General features: G+C 37.2%; 1 protein-coding gene across 3 annotated transcripts in view; it reads left to right on the top strand.

Moving 5' to 3' along the window:
- The window catches only part of ATP6V0D2 (ATPase H+ transporting V0 subunit d2), a 48,176-nt gene that overhangs the window by 5,525 nt on the left and 27,332 nt on the right, over positions 1 to 15,319 (top strand). For all 3 annotated transcript variants that reach the window (XM_040487470.1, XM_040487469.1, XM_040487468.1), the window contains exon 2: positions 7,733 to 7,904. In XM_040487470.1, coding sequence (XP_040343404.1) covers positions 7,733 to 7,904 — 172 coding nt within the window. The remainder of the gene's footprint in view (positions 1 to 7,732; positions 7,905 to 15,319) is intronic.

Genomic DNA, 15,319 nt, shown 5'->3' with positions numbered 1-15,319 from the left:
TTATTTTATTTTATTTTATTTTATTTTATTTTATTTTATTTTATTTTTTAATTTTTTTTTCAAAGTTTATTTATTTTTGGGACAGAGAGAGACAGAGCATGAACGGGGGAGGGGCAGAGAGAGAGAGGGAGACACAGAATTGGAAACAGGCTCCAGGCTCTGAGCCATCAGCCCAGAGCCTGACGCGGGGCTCAAACTCACGGACCGCGAGATCGTGACCTGGCTGAAGTCGGACGCTTAACCGACTGCGCCACCCAGGCGCCCCTAGAATTTTTTATTTTTTTAATTTTTTAACTTTATTTATTTTGAGAGAGCGCAAGTGGGGGAGGGGCAGAGAGACAGAGGGAGAGACAGATCCCAAGCAGGCTCCGCACCCCCACTGCAGAGCTCAATGTGGAGCTCAAACTCACGAGCTGTGAGATCATGACCCGAGCTGAAGTTGCACACCTAACCAACTGAGCCACCCGGGTGTCTCTCATTAGAATTTTTTAAATTACAAGTAAGACTTTTGCAAATATTATTTCCTCTTCAAAAATGACAAGTTGGTAAAATTAATATTTTAGATCTCTAGAATTTAGTAATTCATATTTTCTAAAATTTTTGGTGAAAAGTGTCCACTGGCTCTCTGAATTAAACTTTTTCCTTTTTTGAAAAGTAATTTTTTGAAAGGGAATGAGGAAAGTTGATTATATCTCACCGTTTAGAGGACATGACCTTCATTCCTTTCCAATAAAAATTAATTTAACAACAACATATTAAACATTTCTGGCTAGAGTCAAGGAAGTAAAATTAAACAAGATACAGTCCCTTCCCTAAAAGGGCTTCCACTCTGGTGAATAAAAATACTGAAAAAAAAGATCTTTAAGGGGGCCATTGGGCAGTACCTATCAAAATTCCAAGTGCATATACACTTGGCCTGAGATTTCATATCGCATTGTTTAGAATAGCAAAAGATGGAAACAAATCAAATGTCCATCTGCAGGGAACTAATTAAACAAATTATGTAACATTCACATCACAGAATATTCTGCAGCTATTAAAAAAAAAAGCATGAGGACACTCTCTTAAGAGAACTGATACAAAAAGATCACCAAGATCTATTAAGGGAGGAAAGCAAGGGGAAGAATTATGTGTGGCATAGTACTCTTTAGGAAAAAGGCAGACAAATTTAAAAATATTTTTTCTATATGATGGTCTAGATACAAAGAAACTGAAAGGATATAACAGAAACTAAGAATAGTTTCTGGGAATGAGTGGGCGGGGTGGTGGATGACAAGTATGGGTGACCTTTTACTTTTTACCTGTATTTATACCTATCTATTTTTAAACATATATATATATATATATATATATATATATACACATATATATATGTATATATATATATGACTTAGTTCAAAAGGCTTTCTTCATGCTCCCTTAAATATTATTTGTGCCTCTAATTATAGCACTTTTTTCACCTTGTATTAAAAGTACATATCCAATACCTTCACTTTCCTGTTCAAAAATAGTTCAATGGTTTTCACCATACAGGAAAAACTTCACCCTTGGCTCAAAAGACTGGAGCAGTCTTGCTGATCTCTACCTTGTAAGCATTTCCTCAAAATCCTTCTACCTTTTGTAAAGCTATTCCTTCAGTCACAGATTCCATTCTCTATCCTGTTTGCCTGGAGAACAGTTATTCCTCTTTAAAGTCTCCACTCTGAGTTACTTCCTCTGTAAATTTTTTCCTCCTGTACCCCTATTGGAGTACAATTGACAAGCCTTAACTTTGTACTCTATTATGCCTTGTAACAGTCCTAATTCTGTGACACTTGCATAGATGCGTCATGCTGAGGGAGGACATTTGTCGCACTTGACTATCTTCTAGCTCCCTGAATTACCACAGTTAAGGGCTTAACTCATAATTGAATAATGAATCCATCTCCTCCTATATTCTAAGCTTCTTAAGGGCAGAGCCTATCAATATGTGAGGCCACTGAGGTGTCAGTTAAATAGGTGGGGGGGGGGGATCCTTTCACAATGTATATGTGCATCAGATGTACACCTTATTGTTTTTTTAAGTTTATTCATTTTGACACAGAGACAGTGTGAGTGGGGGAGGGGCAGAGAGAGAGGGAAGGAGAATTCCATGCTGCCAGTGCAGAGCCCTACACAGGGCTGAAACTCACGAAACCATGAGATCATGATCTGAGCTGAAACCAAGAGTGGGACACTTAACCAACTGAGCCACTCAGGTGCCCCATCAAATGTACATTTTAAATACCTTAAAGTTTGCGGGACGCCTGGGTGGCTCAGTCGGTTGAGCTTCCGATTTTTGATTTCAGCTCAGGTCATGATCCCAGGGTCATGGGATTGAGCCCTGAGTGTGGAGATTTCTTATAATTCTCTCTCTCTCTCTCTCTCTCTCTCTCTCTCTCTCTCTCCCTTTGCTCTCTCCCGCTTACACACACTCTCTCTCTAAAATAAATATCTTACAGTTTTATTTGTCAATTGTACTTCAAAAAAGCTGAAATTTAAAAAAGAAATATCCATTAAAAAAAAAAAAAAGGGACAGAAACTATATAATTTTCTGTCCAAGTTCCTCTAGCCTAAGGCTGTGTTTTGTACCTTGTAAGAATCTGAAAATTCACATTAGAAATATCTACATGTTTGGGTTCAAGTCCTAGCACTTCCACTTTCTGGTTCTAGGATATTAAGCTAGTTGCTTAACTTTTAGCATGGTGTTTTCTTATCTGATACTTAGATGGTATCTCCCTGGCCTAATCCTAAATCATCAGGAGCAACAGAAATTCCTGAAAATGTTTTGTAAACTGCATATCATAAGAATTCCTGGGAAATCATAAGCACCTCCCTGAACTGTAGTGTATACACAACAAGAATCAGTTTCCCCTCTTTTGCTAGACTTTTGAATTCCTGAAATAATTCTTCCCATTTCATGGTTATGATTAATGGTATTTAGTATATGGTTCTATGTAGCTGATTCTGTTCTTCAGAGAGCACCAGTTTGTTTGGAAACATTCATTCTGGTGAATAAGAATCAAAATGTGGAGTTTCAACCTTGGTAACATGGAATTGTATAATGAAGTGCTATATTGGTCCTGAGTTTGTTTGTTTTTAGTTTTTAATTTTTTTTTAACTTACATCCAAATTAGTTAGCATATAGTGCAACAATGATTTCAGGAGTAGATTCCTTAATGCCCCTTACCCATTGAGCCCATCCCCGCTCCCACACCGCCTCCAGTAACCCTCTGTTTGGTCTCCATATTTATGAGTCTTTTATGTTTTATGCCCCTCCCTGTTTTTATATTATTTTTGTTTCCCTTCCTTTATGTTCATCTGTTTTGTCTCTTAAAGTTCTCATATGAGTGAAGTAATATGACATTTTTCTTTCTCTGACTGACTAATTTCATTTAGCATAATACCCTCCAGTTCTAGCCACATAGTTGCAAATGGCAAGATGTCATTCTTTTTCATTGCCGAGTAATACTCCATTGTATATATACATACCATATCTTCTTTATCCATTCATCCATCGATGGACATTTGGGCTCTTTCCATATTTGGCTATTGTTGATAGTGCTGCTATAAACATGGGGGTGCATGTGTCCTTTCGAAACAGCATACCTGTATCCCTAGGATAAATACCTAGTAGTGCAATTGCTGGGTCGTAGGGTAGTTCTATTTTTAGTTTTTTGAGGAACCTCCATACTGTTTTCCAGAGTGGCTGCACCAGCCTGAATTCCCATGGTCCTAAGTTTTTAATCACAATTTAAATCTACTAATATTTGAAGTTCATCTATGCAATAAAAATTGCATTAGGTGATGTGGAGAAATGATATACAATAAGATATTATTCATTCCCTAAACACTATCTAGCTGAAAGGATATCATAAATAAGTAAAAACAATTAAAATTTAAAGATACAAAAACAGTTGAAACCTATAAATAGCAGATATACTCAAAAGTGAAACAGATCTTCATGGCTATAGGCTAGGAAAATGCCAATGAGATGCAGGGAAGCAGTTTTGAGATGGTTGGGCACTGGGCTCCAGCAGGGAAAATTAATAAAATACAGATTCCTGTATTTAATAAAAGCATATAGGTGAGGAGTAAACCAGTTTGGCTGCAATACTAGAATACCTAGAGAAAAGGCTAGAATTTAGACTGGGAAAAATTTTGAAGGACCTTGGAGGTCTGATTATGGAGCTTTAGAAAAACTAATGAGGACAAGAGACATGTCTGAATCTTCAGTCAAATACTTGCAAACATAGAAAACATGAACATGTTATTTCTCTGAGCCTCAGTTTCTTAATCTATGAAATGGGAAATTTTGGTAAGGCTGAGAGTTGATGTCCATTAAAACCATTCTGTCAGTGGCAAAACACTACAAATATTATGAAGGTCATTCTTAATCTCCCTACAACTTTCAGTGACTCCAAGATTCATATAGGAGCATTACAAAATCAAAATAATTATTAGTAAAGATTAAATTTGAGGCAGGGAGTACATGAGGAGGAAATGAACTTGGGAGAATCAATTTAAGAGCTCACCACAGTAATCTTGATGTCATGTGGCCATTCTAAACCAGGGGCACACAGAGTGGAAACCAGAGAGGACATTAAGGAACAATAAAGGGGAATTGGAGTAAGAAAGTACCAGAGAGGATTTGAAGTTTTATCACCGGGAGAATGGAAGTATATTAACAAAAATGGAGGGAGAAGTTCTGGTTTTATAGATACTGGTATATACAAATTAAAATCTGAGTAATTATAAGATGTGATGGCTGATGCCAATATATTGGCTGAGAATAGTCTGATTTAGAGAATAAAAACCAAAGTCTTTAGCGAAATGAATCAAATTATTTTTGAAATAGGTGGTAAAAGTGAGAAGAAAAAAGATAATATTAAGTAGTAGTTCCTATATGCTGGCTCTTCACCTACATCATCTTGTCTAATCCCCACAACAACCTAAAAGCACGAATTCTATATCAATTTTGCAGATGAAGAAACAATTCAAAAAGGTCAGGTAACTTTTGTAAGTTCAGCTTCAGCAGGGTGCAGGGAAAAGGCAGGGGACTGCTCAAGGATAGCACCTTTTCCAGGTACCTCTTGAAGGTGCTTCCTTGGCATAAAACCTACCTGGCGGGGGGCCTGAGTGGCTCAGTTGGTTAAGCCTCCGACTTTGGCTCAGGTTGTGATCTCACAGCTTGAGTTGGAGCCCCGCGTTGGACTTTGTGCTGACAGCTCAGAACCTGGATTCTGTCTCCCTCTCTCTCTCTGCCCCTCTGTCACTTGCTCTCTCTCTCTCTCTCTCTCTCTCTCTCTCTCTCTCTCTGTCTCTCTCTGATATAAATATATAAATAGAAATAAACATTAAACAATTTTAGAATGAATGAATGAATGAATGAATAAATAAATAAATAAAACCTACCTGCAGTGTGAAAGGTCTGGGCATTCACTTTTATAGAGAGCCCCAAATGGGAAACTGCACAGGAAAAAAAAAAATTACCCTTCTCTAAAAATGATCTGCTCACAAGCTAATAGAAGATAATCATAATGTCCCAGATCATTATCCTGTCTCAGTAGCCAAGTGACCTCAGATAATTCCCTGAACCCAGTGACTGCAACCCACAGAAGACCCATTTTTACACTACAACCTGTACGCACATATATGTATATGCTACTCGGTGTTATATACTCTGATATTTGTTACAACAGCCTAATCGAATCCTTTTATTCTTTGCTGTTTGGGACCTATTAAACTGATTTATTTTTTTTTCTTTTTTTCTTTCTTTCTTTATTTTTTTTATTTTTTGGGACAGAGAGAGACAGAGCATGAACGGGGGAGGGGCAGAGAGAGAGGGAGACACAGAATCGGAAACAGGCTCCAGGCTCTGAGCCATCAGCCCAGAGCCCGACGCGGGGCTCGAACTCACGGACCGCGAGATCGTGACCTGGCTGAAGTCGGACGTTTAACCGACTGCGCCACCCAGGTGCCCCCCTATTAAACTGATTTAGTTGGTAGTGATCCCAGTTTGGAAAACATTCCATTGCCTCATTTGAATAAAAAAGAGAAATGTCACTTGCCACATTACTTCTCTGGATAAAAAAGCAGTGTAATTTTCCAGTCTGCTCTGTGGGTGGTTCCATTGTTTTCTAGTGGCTTGGGAGGTTTGGCACCATACTCTTTTCAAAAAGCACTCAAATTAATGTGTTAAATGCTTTCAGTTCCTGCAGCTAAGAAGCCTGTTTATTCCAAATTTATTTGACCACTAAGTCCTTTTTATCACAAACCTATTTAAATAAGCACTTGGAGAAATGCAGAGAAAAAATTATGTTGAACCCATTTTGAAAACTATAAAACTACATGCATTGTTGACCTTATTGGCAGTCAATCATCATCTCAGAGCAAACGGTTCAGATCCTGAGATTTTCTTAGAATCTGAATGCAAGTGTCCCTTGGATTGTTTTCATGCTGGGAAAAAAAGGTTCCTTCTATTTCATTTGCCTCTCCACTGACCACAATATTACAAGATTCCTATGGGGTCTGAAACACTTGAGACGTTGAATTTCAGGATCTCACTGGCAGCTGAAAGGTTTGGAAGTTATTTTGCTTAGAAGAAACATATGCCACATGAGCAAAATATCATGGTTTTGAAAGAAATAACATTTGTGTTTCTTCTGTTGGCAAATATTCCTCAGTGCTGAGAATACAAACTGTCAAATTGTATAAAAATCTGAACTGCTAGAATAAAAGCCAAATAAGACATGGCAAAAAAAAGGGGGGGGGTATAATTTTTTAAAATTAAGTTAATTAAATAGGTAATTGAGCAAATGAATTCTGCTGTCAGGTAAAGAATACTTCCAGTGCATAATATACTCCAGACGCTAAGGAAGAGTGCCTGCCCTCTGAATCTCAGGTACGTTAAGAATCACTTGAGTGCCTAATTGCAAACCCACCATCTCATCAGCTCCCAGAGCAATCAATTCATAGCCCACCGTGGCTGCCTCTTATCCTCAGGATGAAGGATGCCATTCAAGCCTTTCTTGGGACATCCCCTGCTTACTTCTCTGGCTTCATTTCTTACCTCTCCTCTCCCACTTAATGCTTCAGCAATCACCTGGCATTCAAACACATGGCCATTTACAGGACGCCTAGTATGGTCTTCTGGAAATGATGTTGGATTTTAAGATAAGTAGATCCATCTCCTAGTCCAAGCCTTACTACTATCTGACTCCACCATTTAGCCCCAATGAGACTAAATTTCTTCATCTATAATAAAAGGGTATTATTGATGACTGCCCATTCCACCTTCCATAGCCATGGTAAACATCACTAATAAAGTTCTCTTTTCCATCAAGCTGAGATGGAGTCTTAGTATCCTTCTCTACAGTTTTCTGAGCAGCTATTTCCAAATGACTACAACCGGCTAAGGTAAACTTAGAAGTAGGTGGTTGTTAATGTTCTTTTCAGCTGTGTTAAATAATTCTAGATTTTTTAGATAACTGAAATTCTTCTGTTGTATCAGAATATCTGTATTAACATTGAATTTTGTATTGCTGTAGAGTGTAACACTCAAGACTATATCATATAAATACCTTATGTTAAGGTCTAATAAGATAATTTAATATACATTTATCATAAAGTCACAATAAACTCAATTAACATTGTAAAAGCTAGATATGCATATTCAAATTTTAATCTGATTTGAGGTTTCATTTAATTTCAGATGTGAAAATTCATCTCCAGACCACTGATTATGGCAACTTCTTGGCTAATCAAACAAATCCTCTTACTGTTTCCAAAATTGACACGGAGATGAGGAAAAAGCTGTGCAGAGAATTTGAATATTTCCGGAATCATTCCCTGGAACCTCTGAGCACATTTTTTACATACATGACGTAAGTGGTAGCAGGAAGCCTTATTTTTTTTTTAACGTTTATTTATTTTTGAGATGGGAGAGATAGCATGAACGGGGGAGGGTCAGAGAGAGAGGGAGGCACAGAATCTGAAACAGGCCCAGGCTCTGAGCTGTCAGTACAGAGCCTGACGTGGGGCTCAAACTCACGGACCGCGAGATCATGACCTGAGCCACCCAGGCGCCCCAGGAAGCCCTATTAATCCCCATTGTGATTGTGCAAACGACCCTCAACAGTTATAGGTGGGGAACTAGGCTGGCATGAGGCTTAAAACCTTTTCTCATTTGTAAGTTTGAAAAAATTCAAATTTTAGCAACTGATAAGCTCAAAGAGCCACATATTCACTGTTAGAAAACAGATTTATTTATAAACATGATGATGTAAATGGTGGTGGCCCCCACATGAAGCAGCATTTTCAGGGGAACCTGCCTGGCTCGGCCAGTAGAGCATGTGACTCCTGATCTGAGGGTCATGAGTTCAAGCCCCACGTTGGGTGTAAAGCTTAGTTTAAAAAAAAAAAAAAAGGCAGTGTTTTCAGTTTTCATTTTAAAAAATGATAAGTGGTGCTGATGTTGAAGGATTGTGGCTGCTGGCACTGAAGGTAAATATATATGACATTTTTGGATCACTTGTCAGGGTGGAGCTGAAATATCACAAATTGATGTTAAGGCCACATCTACCCTTTTCTGATTCCCCTTGCAACAGCAAAAGTAGCTCCCATCATAGTTATATGTATTTTATTTCTATCATTTTCCATCACCAGTAGCTCCAATCTTTCATTGTGAAGTCCTTTCATTCTAAAAAAAAGTCTGAATTTCCACACAATAATAAATTGTACTCTTATTAACCAGTTAATAAATTATAGACAGTGCTCCAAACTTTGGGCCTCTCCAGTTTTTCTAACTGACAATCTGGGAACAAACATCCGCAATAGATGAGCTGTTTATCATGTGTATACAATTTCATTGTAATATACAAAATTGTGAATACTAGACTGGGCCCTAGACTGGTTTACAAATGTATAAAATAAAAATGTTCCTCTATTTCACATCTCCCCTTCTTCCCTTCTCAGTTCCTTTCCCCCAAAGTAAACACTTCTCTATTTCTTATGTATTTTCTAGAAAAATATTTACATCTGAGTATGTTTATTGGTACACACTCAACCCACCCCACTTCCACATTTCAAATTTATGCAAACGAATCACATTCCTTCTGCACTTTGTTTCCCACCTAATATTTCTCAGAAATACCCTTGTCAACACCATTCTCTTTAAATAACTGCCTAGAAATTCACGTTTGGTATGTATCATGACCCAATTTACATCTATTAACAGAGAATAATTTTTTTTCCATTGTAAAAAGTTTTGTGATTAGCTTATTACTGTGTCAGTCTGGAATTTATTTTTAAGCTAAATTTTTAGCAGTGGAAGTAGTGAATCAAAGAAATGTTCTTTTTTTTTAATTTTGGTAAATTTTGCTAAGTTGTGCTCAACAAAAGTAGCACAAATTTGCACTCCCAAAACAGTGCATGAGAAGACCTGTGGACTGACACCATTACCAACATTGAATATTATCTTTTCAGTTTTTGCCCATCCAATAGGTTACAAATTATATTTTCTGTTTTTGTTTTAATTTGTGTTTATTAGCAAAATTGAAGATCATTTTGTATTTATTAATCATGGGTTTTCTACCTGACCAAATCCTTTGTCCATTTTTTTTATTGGCGTATCCAGCAGTTTTTGTTGATATGTAAGGGCTCTTTATAAATTAAGAAAGTTAGCACTTCATAATATATGTTGCAAAATTATTTTCTTGGGGTGAAGTAATTTTAACTTGTATAGCTTTCTTCCCTGTAGAAACACTGAAAATTTTTAATTAGCTATAATCATCAATCCTTTGATTTGTTGACTTCTGATTGTTGTATCCTACTTAGAAAGTCTTTCTCCACTCCAGATTCATAGGTAAATTTACCTGTCTTTCATTTCATTCATTCATTGTTGTTGATGTTTCTTTTTTTTTCTTTTTAGATATTTCATTTTTTTACATTTAAAACCTTGGTTCAGGGGCGCCTGGGTGGCTCAGTCGGTTAAGCATCTGACTTCAGCTCAGGTCATCATCTTGCAGTGTGTGAGTTCAAGCCCTACATCCAGCTCTGTGCTGACAGCTCAGAGCCTGGAGCCTGCTTCAGATTCTGTGTCTCCTTCTCTCTCTGCTCCTCCCCTGTTTGCACTCTGTCTCTCCTTCTCTTCCAAAAATAAATAAACATTAAATAAATAAATAAATAAATAAATAAATAAATAAACAAATAAATAACCTTGGTTCATGTAGAATTTACTTTATTGTAGGGAACGAGATGAGGGATCCAGCTCAAATTGTTTTTAACCCAATAGCTGTCCAGCTGTTCCTATACCATGTCTATAAATAAGCAAGTAGAAGAAATGAGCATGGTTTGAGGCAAGAAGTAATCGCTGATATACCTGAGACTTGTGGTTAGTGCCAATACACCTTGTTTGTGCAATTAGACTTCCTATCACTGCTGTAGGTTAGGATTTTATTTATAGGCAAGACCCCAAATGCTGATTTTTTTAAGGATCCACAAACACACAGCTAGTCAGAGATGACTATTAGGTGTGAACTTGGATCTGACTCAGTGCAAAGCCCAAGCACTTTCTTTGGGCAGGGTTCTCGGAAGCCTTCCCAGAGGGTCTGACATTGCTGCTGAACCTGGAAATGGGGTAGAATTTGGGGATGAGGAAGAAGGCTGAGCATCTTGGGTTGAAGCATGTAGATGGGAGGGGCACTGCATGTATGTTGAATCACAGGTCAGTTTGGGCAGGAGTAGGCTGTGCCAAAAGGGGAGGAAAGAATGGGGAAGAGAGGTTAGAAAAGTAAGTTCCAGACAGAGTATGCACACTCTTCAGTGGCAGAGGAGAGTATTTTTCAATCTGCAAAATTGAAAGAGAGTATTCTTTTAACTGCAAGATTCTTCCTTTAAAAAAAGGAAGCACCTGGCTGGCTCAGCCGGTAGAGCATGTGACTCTCCATCACGGGGACTTGAGTTTGAGACCCACGTTGGGTGTGGAGCCTACTTAAGAAAAAAATAAAATAAAATATTTTTTAAATAAGAAAAATATGAAGCAGAAAATCAAAATGTAAAAGAGACAAAAGAAGAAGTCAAGTTTGTTCATAGGATTCTTACCTCCTTGCAAGGGTTGAGGTGAAGTACAAAGTGCATGGGCTTGGACTGAATCAGGTCCAGGTTCATATCTAATCTTCAGTGGCTGCCTGATAGAGAAGATTTTTTCCAAGCAGTGATGCCTCCTGCAAAAATGTCTGGCAAGGGTAGTTATGGAGACACCATCAAAGATTCCTCGGCACAAAGACAAGATGGCCCTATCTGTGTGGAAGTAGAAATGGCAGTCAAAATACTAGACAATATTTATGGAATGTTACATATGCCAGGGCTCTGCTAAATGCTTTATAAACATTGTCTCCTTTAAACCTGACAAATCTTAGTTCTTATCATCACCATTTTAAGGATGAGGAAACTAAAATTTAAGTGCAGTAGCTTGCCTGGGTCACAGATCAAGTGGCGGAGTTATACTTTAAAATAAATGTTAGCAGTAGGCTTTGCAAACGTATTTTGCTCAGATTTTAGATGAATCAAGAAAATCTGACCCATGATAATGACAGAGGACAGTCCAATTTTAATGGAGTCAGAAAGCTGCCAGGTTGAGAGACAGAGCTCACGTGACAGAAACTTGCTCAAAATATATTAGAAAGTGCTCTAGCCCTAAGAGTGACTCTGAGTCACTTGGTCAATGTTTCCTCTTATGTGATGACTCCATGATTTAGTGCTTCCTAATTATAGAATCTTAAACCTGGACAAGGCCTTAACGTTAATTAAGCAAGCATGTTTATTTCACAACAAACATGTTGATCTAGTTAAAATGTACTCTGTTTCTAATACAAAATTACTTAAAATTCCAAGTATTTCTATCATTAACAATGTTTAAAAACTATATATAAGAATATAGGTGGTCACAAAGCCCTGCATAGACTATTAATGCAAACTGAAAGTGGAGAGGTAGTTTGGGTACTATCAGTATTGTTAGTGGTGTTAGTAATGGACATGTTTTAATTTATCTACTCTCTTGGCTATAAGTTCTTTTTTTTTAAAGTTTTTATTTATTTATTTTGAGAGAGAGATACGGAGAGAGAGAGAGAGAGAGTGGGGGAAGGGCAGAGAGAGAAGGAGAGAGAGAATCCCAAGCAGGCTGTCCGCGCGGAGCCTGAAGCAGGGCTTGAACCTACAAATCACAAGATAATGACCAGAGCCGAAATCCAGAGTCAGATGCTCAATGGATTGAACCCCTTGGCTATAAACTCATTAAATTAGTTCTTTTCATATCTCTATCTGTACTTCCTAGTATGTAATGGGCACTGAATATTTGTGGAATCAATATATAATTCCGTATTTAGCAGCACCTTACACAGAGCTATAAAATACTTCTAGACAACTCAGGATTTTATATTTTATATAGCACTTGAATATTGGTTATTTGCTGGCCAATATGTTAGGTATAAAAACCAGGGGTCATGCCTGAAGATACATTTTTGTATGACAGGTGAGTGTTTAAAGTATTTTTTAAAAATATATTTAGTCGAGGCTTGCATTCTTTAATTAGCCACAGTCTCTAATACTCCCCTATCGCCTTATCATCCTCTGATCTGTCTTGTGTCTTCTCAATCTCATTCCATGATTCGTCCCACCGCATCATGTGAGTTGCCAGGCTAGGCAGCATCCAACTGCTCTGTGCAGAATCTAGAGATGTGTTACCATAACAAGAGGTGTATATATGAAAAAGAGTACTAAAAAAAAGAGAGAGAGAGAGAGAGAGTCCTAAAACTACTTTTCTTATTTCTCTTCTAGAATGTTTTGTGAAGTCAGGTGTCTAACTAGCACCCATGAACTTCCATAAGATAATTACTTCCTATTCTATCAGGAAATGTCCAGGCCATCCTTATGGAAATATTAAGTCAACCCTAATAGAGACAGTCTAAATTTAAGTTGTTTTAATAAATACAATCTAAGCACGGCACATTTGTGTGATATAATTACTGTATATGTGAAACTTACTTTGAAAATCTGGAATGGATATTTTTAAATACTTAATAGCAGGAAGATCTGGGGGTTTTGTATACTATAATTATACACAGTTTTGTGAAACAAAAGAATGAATCCATAGGGTTTTAATGAAGAGACTATTTAATATAGGACTGGATTGTTTTATTTTTCTTCCCTCCTACTCAACGCTTTCTGGCAGCATTTCAACTTCTCATCCCTTTTGAGATTAGCCATCTCTTAAAAATAATCTTTCTGTATTCAAAATATTCCACCTCAGGGGATATAAATTTTCTGAATATAGGATGACCAAGGAAATATGGTCTTAAGTACTTGGACTCATATTAGCCAAGAACTATAAGTTAAGGACCACACACTGATGAAATCTTTAAGGATTTCTTTATAAAGGCAATTCAAAGTTCTTAACTATCCTGATGATGTATTATAAATCTTTTACAGGCTTTGCCCTGCACTATACATTAGGAGGCTGTATACCTTGGTTTGCCCCAAGCGGTTTCTCAGGATGCAGATCTTTTATTGCTAAAACCAGGAAAGTCCTCAGCCAACCAGATGAATTGGTTGCACCATCACTCGTTAGTCACAAAATCAGTAACATAATTCTGGGTCACTTACATTTTTACATTCTAATGGAGCAAGCTGATGTGTTCACAAATGGTGAAAAATAAGACAGAATTAAGCAACAGCTGTAATATAGGCTTATGCAATCAACTGGAGGAGGCTAAAGGATGGAATAACTAACTTTGATTTTAAAAGATTTTGCAGCGAAAATAGAATTTGAACAAAATTTTAAAAGGGCATTAAGTTGAAAAAATAACTAGTGAGGCATTAGAAGATTTTGTATGTGGAAATAACTAGTCATCTCAGATGTGGCTGGAGTCTAGATAAGGGCTGGAAAAAGAGAGTAAAGAGCCTGGCCAGATTAAGGGCTTTGACCCTAAGTCTCTATGAGTAAAAGTCAATAAAGGAAGGCTTTTCAGAAAGGGTTCCACTATTGGCATGCTTCCTACATGCTGCTGACTGTACCCCTCACCAAATGGTCACCACCTTGTAAGGTGGGGCGTATTCTGCTGAGAAGCCATGTGGAAGACCAGTTGAACACTTACGGCTTCTCTGCCTAAGGCAATGTGACGTGGCTTTAGTTTCTCCTCTAACCAATGGTAAAGTATCTGTTCTTACTGTGTGTGCAGTGTTTGTTCAATAATGGCAAACATTATTGTTATAATAGTGTTATAATAACACTCCTGTTATTATGCCTATTTCCTGGGGCATCCTTAAAGGATCTTGTAACTAGCTAGTAAATACAGAAGCTAAGGTATGAAATCAGGTCACTCTCGATAGCATTCCAAAGATGTTATTTTCTCTTTTTTGTTTGTTTGTTTTTACTTTTCAGCTCTTAAACTGCCCTGAAAAGTGAGGGGACTGATCTGATGTATATTTTAGGAAGATGATTCTGTTGGTATTGTGAAAGGTGCATTGAAGGGATAGGACTTGAAACAGAGAAAACAGAGACATATTTTAAAAGTTTATGCTGGAAATAGAGATAGTGAGGGGGGAACAGGGGTTGAACACATTTGGGAGCTAGACGTAACAGAATTTAGCATCTTGATTTATGATAAGAAAGAGAAATTCCTGGAAATTCTAAGCTAAGGAAAAAAGAATTTGCAAGTAAGATAAAGGATTTCAGTTTTACTTTTAATAAAAAAGAACAGGAAGCCCACTGTAAATTAGAGAAAATTATATAAATAAAACACCCTTAATCTCATCATCATTTGGCATTATTTTCATATTTTTTTCTATACATTTTAAAAGAACTAGAATCACTCTGTAGATATGTTTGAATCTTAATTTTTCTATGTATAGTATCAGCATTTTTTTTTCTATGTCAAAAAATTTTCTTAGCATTTTTAAATGACTAAATAGCTTTCCATCTGGTCATGAACATTTTAGAAGTGCTGAGTTTTGTGTCTTCCTTACATCAAAGTCCACAAAGTATTTAATTTGTTAAATCTTGATTTCAGTAATCACCTTCCCAATAATATCATGAGATTGACCTTTTGACACCACTATGCATTTGTGATTCTGAATCTCTGGCCAGAAAAGTCCTTCTGAAATCTTAAGAACTGCAACAACTTAACGATTTTATATCCAGGGATTCCATGTGGATGTTCAATGGCAAGAAAGTATGTGGCAAAAATGTCTCAACTGTAGCTGCTGATAAGGCTTCCAGCATTTAAACTCTCAAGCACTTTGA

This window comes from Herpailurus yagouaroundi, unplaced genomic scaffold (assembly GCF_014898765.1).
Source record: "Herpailurus yagouaroundi ecotype Mexico unplaced genomic scaffold, PumYag 165, whole genome shotgun sequence".
NCBI classification, from domain to species: Eukaryota; Metazoa; Chordata; class Mammalia; order Carnivora; family Felidae; genus Herpailurus; species Herpailurus yagouaroundi.
The sequence above is the reverse complement of the archived record's forward strand: the minus strand, read 5'-3'. Positions and strand labels throughout refer to the sequence as shown.